General features: G+C 38.1%; 1 protein-coding gene across 4 annotated transcripts; it reads right to left on the reverse strand.

The window, feature by feature from the left end:
- Positions 1–216: 216 nt before the first annotated feature.
- LOC108986495 (UBP1-associated protein 2A-like) lies at positions 217–9,553 on the reverse strand. Of its 4 annotated transcripts, XR_001995378.2 has the most exons (3): positions 7,854–9,553; positions 805–858; positions 217–447 (listed from the first exon to the last, which is right to left on the reverse strand). XR_001995378.2 is itself a non-coding variant. In XM_035688192.1 (2 exons), the coding sequence occupies exon 1, from the start codon at positions 9,404–9,406 to the stop codon at positions 7,865–7,867; it is 1,542 nt and encodes a 513-aa protein (XP_035544085.1). In that variant the 5' UTR covers positions 9,407–9,553; the 3' UTR covers positions 724–858; positions 7,854–7,864. The 4 variants fall into 4 exon arrangements, 3 of the variants coding, with proteins under 3 accessions (XP_035544085.1, XP_018814667.2, XP_035544086.1); XM_035688192.1 differs by lacking the exon at positions 217–447 and having other exon boundaries at positions 724–858; XM_018959122.2 differs by lacking the exons at positions 217–447; positions 805–858 and adding an exon at positions 6,285–6,621.
- Positions 9,554–12,934: the final 3,381 nt, after the last annotated feature.

Consider the following 12,934-nt stretch of genomic DNA (forward strand, 5'->3'; position numbering starts at 1 on the left):
TATACACTTGCGCTGTATCTAATAATGTCCTTTCAATTTTTTAGGATTTCTTGGGCACGATGGTCTGGGAACAGAAATGCACATGGCAGGAAGAAATCTAGTGGCACAAGTAAAATAAGGGTGGCTAGATTGAAAAGAACTATAACCACAAACAGTAAGTTAATGGTATACTGAGAAAAACTAGTACAAAGCAGAATTTCACAAGCATGCATCATCTTCTTCAAGTGAACTAAATTTATAACTTTATCTCCAACCCAAGAAAGACAGGTCAAAAACAAAAAGGAATTAAGAAAGAATGAATCAATAATTGTCAATGCAAATTAAAAATGCAGAGAATGAGAGCCATACAAGTTTCTAAATGTGGCAAAAAACAATGGAAGCCGTCCAACTTTTTTACAATTAGACCATCAAAACTACCAAAGTGTCATTTTGCCCCCCAATTTGAACCTACATTGCAATTTACTCCCTGGTTAAGATCTAACAGTTGAATGAAAAATAGACGAAATGGCACAATAACAATAGTTGAATCTTATAAGAGAGCGCAACTGGATAATGATACACCTACAACTCTTTTATAGCTTATTTTAAATCAACTAGTGTAATTGTGACATCTCATTAAAAAATAATCAGTTTTGCATGGTCAAACTTCATTTTAATTAGAGTGGTAAAGTAGTCATAGACTAATTGTAGGTTTATCATAATTTGAAAGTGTCCTTTTTTAGCTGAGATTCACATAGTAACAAGTTGACTTTAATTGAACATTTGTGTATTTACATACAAAGAAAGAAAGAAAGGAATACATACCAATCAAATCCTAAGCAAGCAAGGCTTCTTTGTTCATATCAATAAGATAGGGTCCTGGAATAATTTAAAACGGTTACAACTTACCCAACCAATAACAACTGTCAACTGGCATACCAACTAATTCGAAACTCAATTTCTATAAAAAAAGAAAAAGAAATAAGAATTGCTACATACACAGAGATTACAAAATAAACCCACAAACAGATGTGGTTTCTTGTGATCCGTTAAATCTACTTTACAATAAAAGTAACTTTGTACCACATCAAGTTACATCAGTTTGTAGATTTACTGTTGTATAATTCTTTTGTGTCTATAGTATTTCCCAAAAAAGAAAAATCACAAGCTACAGCAAAGTAGACAATAGGATTTCCTCAATCATTCGTAATAATTTTCATGTTTCAATACTGAAGTCATGTAAAACATACTATAAATATTGCAAGTTAAAATCCCAAGACCATATCTTTCTCTTGTGCAAAGTTTCATCAGAAATTGCAATATATATTCAAAATGAATGAAACTGTCTCTCTCCATGCTTTGTTCGAAAAAACCTTGGAAGCTTAACTAATACATTAAGCTATTCCATTTCCAAGACCAGCCACCAATGTGCCTGCTGCCCTATATCAGAAGCAGCACTGGGCCAGAGATAAAGAGCGAAGACAGAAACAGATTCAGTACATTATCATCATTCCTTACAAAGATCTTAGCTCACAAACTCAAAGTACAAAAGAAAAAATTCCGAAGATCTTCAAAACAACTCACATTCCTTTCCAGCCATAGATACCAGATTAAACACAAAGGAATCATTCTCCATCTGGCAGCTACACATTTCCTTGCCTCAAAGCCACGCACGCCAACATGCAAGAAAATCCACAACTTCCTTAGGCATCACCCAGTATAAACCTGTCCGACCAATAACCTCATTCCACAAAGATTTTGCCACCTAGCAATGTTAAAAAAGATGATTTATAGATTCACTATCCTTCTTGCACATGACACACCAATCAGCTATACACAAACCACGTTTTCTAAGATTATCCGTGGTCAATACTTTCCCTAGAGCAACCACCCAACTAAAGAACGCCACCTTAGTAGGTACCTTCACCCTCCCAATGCTTTTCTAGAGGAATACACAGCTAGAATGACAATTAAGCACCTTATAAAAGAACTGGTTAAAAACCTGAAATTTCCAGCATGTTCTCACAGTAACCTGTCCTCTCTTCCCTGCATCACTTTTGACTTATAAATTCTCCCTAAAAAAACTGAAACAACATTCACTTCCCAGTCATTTGCATCTCTAATAAAGTACATTTCATAGAATATGATTATCCGTACATTGAAGATAATCTGCCACAACAACATTTTGATCCCTTTCGATCCTGTAAAGAGATGGAAAATCTTATTTAAGAGCTGGTTCCCCGCACCAAATGTCATGCCAAAAGAGAATCATTTTCCCTTCCCCCACCTTAAATTTAATATGTTTAGAAAACTCCCCCCAACCTTTCCTAATAAACTTCCATAAATTCACCCCATACGCTCCTCTAACTTGATTAGAACACCAATCCCCCTCACCCACTCCCATATTTAACAGCAACATTCTTCCATAAAGCACCTCTCTTCATGATTTCTCCAAAGCAACATTTTTCCAAGGAGTGCTTTATTAAACAACCTCAAATTTCTCACCCCCAAGCCTCCACAAGAAACCGGTTGAAAAATCTTGTACCAACTAACCAAATGAAGCTTTTTTTCCTCTCCTATTTCTCCCCATAAGAAATTACGATAAATTTTGCTCAATTCTTCTAGCAACCCCAACCGGCAAAGGGAAAAGTGAAAGAAATATAGAAGAATTTGAACAACGTACTCTTTATCAAAGTAATTATTCCCCCTTTAGACAAATATAACTTTTTCCATCCAGCCAACCTTCTCTCAATCTTCTCAATCATCCCATCTCATATCTAAACAGATATGTGAGAAGCACCCAAGGGAAGACCAATATACTTCAACGGCAGTGCAGAAATCTTACACTCTAAATATTAGCCAAATCTAAAATATTGCCTACGGCACCCACAGGTACAATTTCAGACATGTTTAGGTTAATCTTGAGACCCGAGATAGCTTCAAAACATAACAAGAAGTCTCTCAAAGTTCGAGTATTTTCTTGGTTGGGCTCACTGAAAATCAAAGTGTCATCGGCAAAGAGAAGATGAGATAATTTAATGCTATTTCGTTCCTCATTTCCCACCTCAAACCCCGACAAGTACCTTTCTTCTACCGCCGCTACCAACATTCTACTCAACGCATCCATGACAAGGATAAAAAGAAAAGGAGATAGCAGATCTCCTTGTCTCAAACCATGTGACTATTAAAAAGCACAATCGGAGTGCCATTCACCAAAATGGAAAATCTCGACGTCGAAATGCAATGTTTGATTCACATACACCATTTCTCTCCAAAACCATATCTCCCAAGCAAATACAAGAGAAAATTCCAACTAACATGGTTATATGCTTTTTTCATGTACTCATGGTCATATGCTTTGATTTAATTCTGCTGTCCACGTACTCATTAGCAACTAAAACCGAGTCAAGAATTTGTCTCTCCAAAAATCCAAAATTAAACATATCAAAAAAGTAGAATTCAATCACTTCAATTCAACTTACTCACTTTTACAAAACTTAATAAAAATGCATCTAAAAAATATTTTATCCGAACAACTTTTCATTCTACCTAACCACTTTCACAAAACCAATTATAATACACATAAAAAAATTTATTCTTAAAAAATAGAGACTTATTCACTTATCAAACATGCCCTTAATAACTGAAAAAATAAGCTTGGAGAAGGGAGGAGAAGGGCAAAAACAACCCTAAGAAAACAACAAAACCCATGCCTTCTTGGAAAAATTCAATCACTAGCGGTATAAATCACCTTGAGCATATAATGAAAGACAGTCCCATATAGAAGACCAAATACTTGAAGTAACAAGTCCGAAGTGAAACCAATTGTCCATCTGCGTTGAAGACCATCAATAAAACCACCCTTTTAAATCTCAAGAAAATTGTTGGAAAGGGCAAATTTTAACCTATTCCAAAGATTTTATTGAGATGAAAATCTGTGATGAATATTAAGCCGGAACAGAAACAATCATGGATCTAGAGAAGCATTATGCAAACTCGCAATCTACTGAAGGGTGCTGCTACAGGGTGAGAAATGGTAGGAACATCAAGGTATGAGAGGACCCTTGGCTCCCAGAAATCCGTGAGTTTAAGCCACAACCAAATAGAGGCATTGAGAACCTTGCAGAGGATCTGAAGGTAGCAGACTTGATAGACTAAGAACGAAGGCAATGAAAGATAGATACAGTTTATAACACCTTCGATGAAGCGTCAGCAGGGGCAATCATCAACACTAAGCTAAATGACCTGGAAAAAGAGGATGATTCAATCTGCAATCCGAGCTGTGATGGCAGATTGTGTTAAATCTGCTTATCAGGCTGATCAACACCAAAGACTTCCACAGCAGGATAGTGATGATGATAGAATGGAACCGGATATAGAAGACGAAAATACAAAGACAGATTAAGATTACTTTTATGGAAGATAAGGGTGCAATCACAGTGAGAGCAAAAATAGCACAGGTGGTGGACGGAATGAACCCGGATGACAATTTATTCCCATTGTGCAATAACAAACAAGAAACCTTGGAGCACTTATTCTTGGGATGCCAATTTACTAGAGTGATGTAGAAAGAATCAATGCGCCCCATTGAATGTAACTAGGTGTTTTCTTTTTCTATACTCCTTGTGTAATTGGGCAATGCATATTTAATTCGTTCTAATCAAGTTATTTTTACCTATATATATATATATATAAAGAATCAATGTGGCCCATGGATATAGTTGCTTTTGCTCAATTCCCAATCAAAAAGTGGATAAAATGTATATTACAGTCTAAAACAAATTTGGGAATTAAGGCTAATAGAGAGCAGCAGTTTTTCTTTACATGGAGTGATTATACGGGATACGATTTGGCTCTATAGAACAGAGCTATCCACAAGGGGAAAAAACCAGACATGATGGAAATGATTTGGTCTTCTTTACATGCAGTGATTATCATGGATGCCATTTGGTTCTATAGAAACGGAGGTAAGGGGAAAATAGAAGACATCATGGAAATGATTAGTGCAGCAAAGAGAGCCTGTGAGGAACACTAGAGTGATGCGGAAAGAAAGGCCCATGGATACAGCTGTTTTTGCTCCATTCCCAATCAATGAGTGGATAAAATGTATCTTACAGCCTAAAACAAATTTTGGAAATCGAGGACAATAGAATGAGCAGGAGTTTTATTTACATGCAGTGATTATCGTGGATACCATTTTCTTCAATAGAAACAGAACTGTCCACAAGGGGAAAAACCAAATATCATGGAAATGATTAGTGCGGCAAAGAAAGACTGAGAGGAACACTTGATGGGATGGAAGATAGTAAATAAGGTTATTGGGGCAAAACGAAGACCTCCAAAATAAAACTTGATGCAGCAGTGAGACAACCATCATCCCTGCTGCTGCTGTGTAGGGACCAGAGGGGGGTAATTTTGAAGGCATGGGTATGCAGAAAGGGAGTAAATAAGCCAAATGAGGGAGATATTGTTTTTTTTTTTTCATTGGCACTAGGTGTCCGAGAACAAAATCCCGACTAATCCCAGGGGTGCACAGGCCCTAGGTAAGGAGTTTATCGCAAGTGAACCTCAGATAATTCAAGGGGATGGAACTACAAGAAGTTATCATTGAAGGAGATGCTTTGGAAGTGATTAACTCCATTAATGATAACTGTATCCCAGAGAATGAAAGATTGAATGAAGGACTAGACTTCTTCTTTTTTTTATTAGCATCGGGTATCCAGGAACAACGTCCCGACTAATCCTGGGGGTGCACAGGCCCTCGACAAGGAGTTTCCCACAAGTGCACTTTGGGTAATTCATGGGGAAAGTCCCCAGTCTATGGCCCCTAGAGATTATTTGCACGTAAGGGGATTTGAACCTTAGATCTGAGGGGAGCATACCCCCAAGCCCAAGACCTTTACCACTTGAGCCAACCCCTAGGGGCCAATGAAGGACTAAACTTCATAAGAGCAGGCATGAGAAGCAACCTATGCTGGCAGCTGTGTTGGACACAAAGAGGCAAACTTCCAGGCACTTGAAGCGGTAAATGGTAGCTACTAGAGAATTGTAAATGTATAAAAAGTAATTGAGATACCAGAGCACATTGAACGACGGGAAGAGGTCAATGACCCCCATAAGTTTTATGCATATGTTTGTAGTACTTTTGATTAATGAAATGTTTATGCAGCTAAAAAAATCATTCAAAACCAATAAAATACATAATATCAATTAAACAACTAAAAAAATACACATAATACACAACAATCATTTGTTCACTAAACAAGATTTTAAATGGCACATTTGTACAACAATCATTTGATCGATAATCGAAATTTTAAAAGATGCATTTGTTTAAACTCCCAAAATCTATCATGTTTGATAGATGGTTATTTAAAAATCCTAAAACATTTCCAAAGTGTTTAAACCATATATTGAAGGTGAAAATACTACAATAATTTAAAAGCTAAGCAAAGAGAAATGGAGATTTAAAAAGAAAACAGAAAATCGAAACCTCAAATGACAGTTTTAAGTTTCTGGTCATTGTAGTTTCCAAACAGTAACATTTCATCATATAATATAAAGACGCCATTTGCATCAGCTCCATAAGCTTCAGAAGAATCACCAGGCCAGTACTAAAAGACTGGTGCACTTAAGTGGGATCTGCAAAATGAATAAGATAGAATGAAAAGGGTTTTTTTTAAAGATGCAAAGGTTTTAAGACCAAATCCTTTATAGAAAGATTGAACATAGCAAAGTTAGAAAAATTTATGCGTTTCAACAATTAAGAATATCATGAAAGTGAAAACTCATCAGACAAGATGATTAAACCTTCTAGGGAAACCAACCTTTAGAAATCATAAGAAATAATAGTGGCAAATAAATAAAAACACTTCAAAAAATTTGCTAAAAGTGAATTTTTAAATGGAATGCATAACCCTTGTAGAGAGAAATAATCATTAAACCCAAAGAATGATTTTAATATTAACTTTGAAATCAGAGGAAAAAAAAAATTAAAAAAAAAACAAAGCAACGTGGAAGTTGGAGGACAGCTAGTAAGTACACCGGTAAGATTACATCAATAAAAAATGTAGGGTGGTAAGCTGTTGTCAGTATTGATACAGAAAGATGCATAACTATAAGGTTAGGCCTTATAAAGTCAGCAAACAGCATGAGCTTAGCCTTATTGCACTGTCAAGAAACAACACAAGACTTCCATCTCCATGGTTAAGACCAGTAAGCCAGCACTTGCTCTTTATCCCATGATTTTGTGCCGCTAAATACATTCCAAACTGGCGGAAGGAGAGGGAGGACAAACCAAGCCCAAGATGATTAGAAAAAGAAGACACCTCCAGAAGTCTCGTCAATTGCAAAGTACCAATAGAAAACTCAGAAATAAAATGGCTCATCCAACTCTAACTATTGAATGATGGGGAAATTAAACAGTACATTAAGAGTCACCAATGACATCTACTCAATCTACCAAATAAATCAGCCTAGATAATTTCCCATGTCTTTCCACATAACTATTTAAGTCATAAGAATGGCATGCTCTAGTACATAGAACAGTCATTTTTCTCTTTTAATGGAACCCTTCTTTTACTAAAAGAAGGCACCACCAGTTTGGTAAAAAGAAAATACTAAGAGAATATTATATGGTACGAAAAAAATCACTAAATACCATATAAAAGCATAGCACAATCAATATATTCCAATTGACTTCAGCCCACTCAGACAGAATAAAACAAAATCACTACATAAAAGCAACAATAAACTAGTTTCTTTTATCCTTTGCAAAATTTTGTACTTTGTTAGAGCTAAAAAAAATTAGTGTATTACCTAACCCAAAAAGTCAAAGAGGCAAGAAAAAAAAAGAAAAGAAAAGTCTGTCATACCTCAGGGACACCTATTGCCCCATGTAAGGAGTCATGGTACCATATTGCGTGACACCATGCTGGCCTCTTCCGGAGCCACTTTGTCCAATCTGCTGGTTCGGGTACCCACCCTGAACTCCTTGATTTGCATACCCTCCAATCAGTCCCGCGCTTATACTCGCCTGGTTCTGATAAGCACCCTGTATCCCATGCCCCGCAGCGGGTACACCTGGATTCACAGCTGCAGCGGATCCTAGAGTCCCCAACAAATTAGTCAGCCCAAATCCGGCACCCCGTGTTGCAAGCAAGGCCGTGATTGCCTGCCCAAGTGCAGGATTCAGGGCCTGAGCCGCCACAGCCCCTTGATTATAACCAATTCCCGCTGCAGCAGGCGGAGCCATCAAGTGACCCGGCACTGCGGCCACAGCAGCTCCGCCAATAAAACCAGGGTTCTCATTCCTCTGGAACTGAGCATTTTGCGGGTTCTGAGGATGTTGTTGAAGCTGCTGAGGCTTGTTCGGCTTGGGACCATCAATAGCCCTCTGGCAGTGCAATATATGGCCCTCGAAATTTTTGTGCGGCTCTTCCAGAGCCTTCTTCGCACTCTCAGCAGTCTTGTAAACGAATAAACAAAACCCTTTTGGTTTACCGGTCGCCCTATCAAGCCCCAATGGCCCTTCCTCAATCTCTCCGTACTTGGCAAAGAACATTAGCAGCTTCTGAATATCCAACTCAGCGCCAACATTGCTCACGTATATCTTCCTCTGCGTATATTCCGATAGTGGACCAGGCGGCGTGGGAGTCGCTCCGGTGGCGCTCCCCATTGGGATCGGGCCAATCGAGGCCAGCTGGCACGCGGTCATGCGGTGGCCGATCTTCTTCTGGGGTTGCTTGAGGGCCTTACGGGCCCCGCTGCGGCTCTTGAAGATGACGAAGCCATAGCCCTTGGACTTACCAGAGATCTTGTCGCAGACAGCCTTGCAATCCTCGATCTCGCCGTACTGCTTGAACACGTTCATGAGAGTTAGCGTGTTGGTGTCCCACCCAAGGCCGTGAACAAATATCTTGCGGTGTGCCGGTTCTTCGTCCGCGACCTTTCGGATCCGATCCGCCAGTTCAGGGTGCCTATCCGCTGCTTCGACGAGCAGACTTATAATTTGCTCCTTGCTGAACGGTTCAAGAACCTTCTGTAGGGGCTCGTCGTCCTCATCGTTGTCGTCTCGCGAAGTCGCAGGCGCAGATCCCTTCATGGAGGTTTTCGCTTTACTCTGGGGTTTATAGGGATGCTCATCACCGTTTTCTTCTTCTTCCTCTTCTTCTTCAACATCCTCTTCTTCTTCGGCCTCATCTCCTTCTTCTTCCTCTTCCTCCTCGTCCTCGTCCTCCTCCTCTTCTTCCTCTTCTTCTTCTTCGACTTCTTCGTATTCGTCGCTGTCTTCGTCGTCTATATATTCTTCAGTTACAAAATAAGGCTGCTTGTCTTTTTCGAGCTTTCGCAGCTGCAGCTGCTGCTTCTGCTTCGTGGGGCCGGAAGCCTCGGCCGATTTGGAGTCGAGCTTTCGCTTCTTCGGCATTGCTATTGCACTGATGGAAATTAAATTGGAATTACAACCGGGGCTCAAAGAGAGACGCCGATATTTGCTATAGGAGCTGCTAGGGTTGCAACTTGCCTCGGAACGCAACAGTATTTGGGAAAAGGAAAAATCTGTTCAATTCTCCGTAGTCCGCTTCTATAAATCAGCGCGTGTAATCTATTAAAGAGGAAGTTTGGATTAATTTTTTTATTTTTTATTTTATCACCTCTCATTTAATTACCATAAATTTTTATATCAAATATAATAAATAATTTTAAAATTTTAAAATAATAATAATATTAAAAAATAATATTTAATTCAACTTTTAACTTTCATCTCAATTCATTATCTAATCTTCTCTAAGGTGTTATTTGAATAGTGAATTGAAATAAAAGTTGTATAAAATATTGTTAAAATATTATTTTTAATATTATTATTGTAACACCTGGACCCAGTCAAGCCCGATTTTTATATATTATTGGACTTATGCGTAAGAAAAAGCCCAAGACCCAAGCCCCATCCAAAACGCAAGCCGTGAAAATCCCTTTAGTCTCAATGCCATGCACGCCACGCACTTGTTTTCTCCTCATACACATCTTTCTTGCATTGTTCTCCCTTTGTTCATTCCTAGGGTTTTCTTTTTGTCTTACTATATATTACGTTGCACATTTCACGCACACAGCACATCCCTCTTGCCGTTGTAATTCCCAAGCTAGGCTCTTCAAAGTAGCCCATCCTTTTTCCTCACACGCACGATTTCACTCCCACACACATCTCCCTCATTTCTCTAGGGCTTTTCCATCGCCAATATAATATATATATATATATACGTATCTGCATGTTAGTTTACCAAGCCTATAGTTGCCACAAAAACTCCCACGACAATCTCCACCCACGCAAGCACAGAAGCAGCTCCATCCACAAACCATCATCCATCACAAGCCGCCACCCTCCACAACCTCCATGCAGTACTGTCGCTGTCTCTACTCCTCCACACCCACGGTGGTAGACCTCGTCTGCAGCCTAGTTGCACCACCTCACCATCACAAAAGCCCATGCTCGTATCCGCTCAACCAAATGGAAACCACCCCCATGCTAGTTTCCCCATGCACGACGGAAGCCTCTGGCCTTGGCCCAGCCCCTTGTGAAACCGTAAGCCACCTTCCCTAGCCACACGAAGCCGCAGCCCAATGCCTCCCGTAGCCTCCATTGCAAACCACAAAATTATCCTGTTTTTGCTCCCTAAAATAGAGTAGTTGCACCACGGACAACCCCCTATCCTCCACGCCATCGCCTCCCTAGAAGCCTAGCCTCCATGTTCTCAACCCCCTGATCAACCCATGCATGACCTTCACCACCGCAAGCCTCCACTGGAAACAACCTGGCCCAGCTATCGCAAACACGTTCGCGCTGCCCTCACTCTCTCTCTTTCTCTGTTATCTCTCTCACTGTGTTGCTCTCTCTCTCTCTCTCTCTCTCTCTCAATGCTTAGTTCACCACCTTCCGCCGCACACCTTCCCTCATGGTAAGTCCTCATTTACTCTCCAAGCACAACGATGTTGCCTAGTGTAAGTGTTTAGTTTCCGTAAACTTCCGTAGGTTTAGTAAATATCTTGAGTGTCGAAATGAAATGTAAAAAAAAACTAACAAATTGAAATTAACAATAAAAAAAATCAACTAAACTAAACAATCTTAATTAATCTGAAAATTAAACAATAAAGAAGAAATTATTTAAGTCCTAATTAAGTTTTAATCGATCTAATATGTAATGGAGCTGAGAGATTAATAAAACTAATCTAAGAATTAAATTAGATTAGAAAGTAATTGACAAAATGTGAACTGAAAATTGAAAAGCCTCAAAATCAAGATTCTAGGGTTCATTCTTGTATTCAAATCACCAATTCTCAAAATTAATCCATAGGAATTGTAAACACTGTTAAATGAAAGGTTAAAGAAGCGAGAAAAATAAATAACATGAAGTAAATAAACAGCAAATAAAATGCCTAAAAGTCTAAGCCAAATATCTCAAAAATAACTCACAAACTTTAAATTAAAATTAAATAAATAGTAGAGAGTGAAAAGAGCAAGTCAAATGAATGGAAATGGAGGTAGTAGGCAATGGCGGAGGCGGCTGGACCCCGGAAGAGTTCTTCAAATATGCGGCGCTGCTCTCAAAAAGTCTCCAATTTTGTGCTAATGATATGCTTAAATATGGTAGAAAAGAAACCCTAATGTCTTCATATTCCCGCACACAAAATCGCTTAAATTTTAGGACTCAACTTGGCAGCCACGTACGTGGTTCAAGAGTTTGAATTTGGAAATTCTTATTAGAGATAACTTTGTATTCATTTATGATAGCTTTCCAACGCATCAAGAATCGTATCAATCGGATATTTGAACGGAAAGTTATGATTAAAATACTAAAGTGTGTACATTCTATCTCCTAACGCATTTTGGACTCTGATCCGAATTACTCTCAAACCCCATCATTATCCTTATTTGAAGAGTCCTACACTCGTTGAAAGTTCTTAGGTTGTTCCAACGTCTTGCCCACTTGAAAGTCATTTGAATTTGAAATTAGAAATAAAATAATAGAAATTAGAAATAAAATAAAATAAAAATAATAGAATATCAAAAATATGTTGTGCATGTGAATGAACATTGTCCAATTAAATCATAAGTTATAAAATTAAGCATAAATCATGCTATTAACCAATTTAAATCACAACTCGGAATTATTCATCTTAACTAATTTTCATCTAAAACCAATAATAATGTAATGAAATAAATAAAATATATTTGTTTTAAATGTATAAAATATGCAATAATTCAGCTCAATCATTATGCCAAAGTACTACAGGTTTTACTTGTCTTAAAATCATTGCTCTGTTACTTTTGAAAAACATGTTTTGTTCTGCATGATAACCTTGGAAAATATTTTTGTTCTGCATGCTGTACTTTGTAAATGTTCATGTTTGCACGCTAGCATATGTCCTATGATTACTAAGTTGTTGATAACTCACCCCTTATCTCCAAACATTTTAAAGATAATTTGAATATTTCAACTGAGGATCAAGAATATGGAGCATGGGTGAGATGAGTTAAGAATGATGGATTAAGCATAGAAGATTTATGAGAATTGGCGGATTTTATTAAAAAATTTTATAGTATTCTGATGATTTTATATTTTGGAGTCTGTAAATATATTGATGAATTATGAGTTTTAAGTTATAGAGAGTAACTCTTTGATCCTTGCGGGAACGAGGCGTTACAGTTGGTATCAGAGACAGGTTTGAGATTTTGCATACTATAATAAGGAGTTTGATGGAATTTGAGGTTTTAGATTCGATTGGCTTATACTGTAGGCTGTAGGACACAACTTGGATATGATTTAAGGTTTAGATTTGGAAATTGATATAAGTTTGACTGAAAGCCAAGTTAGAGGTTCTACAGACTATAACATCTGAGGTTTTGGATATTGTGGGTTTAGGATGTAACTTCTGATTTGAGGTTGTAGAAATTTAAGGA

This window comes from Juglans regia, chromosome 3 (assembly GCF_001411555.2).
Source record: "Juglans regia cultivar Chandler chromosome 3, Walnut 2.0, whole genome shotgun sequence".
Classification (NCBI taxonomy): Eukaryota; Viridiplantae; Streptophyta; class Magnoliopsida; order Fagales; family Juglandaceae; genus Juglans; species Juglans regia.

Bases quoted from the DNA above. Each gene is read 5' to 3' on its own strand.
- LOC108986495 (XM_035688192.1), bottom strand. From the start codon at position 9,406: ATGCCGAAGAAGCGAAAGCTCGACTCCAAATCGGCCGAGGCTTCCGGC.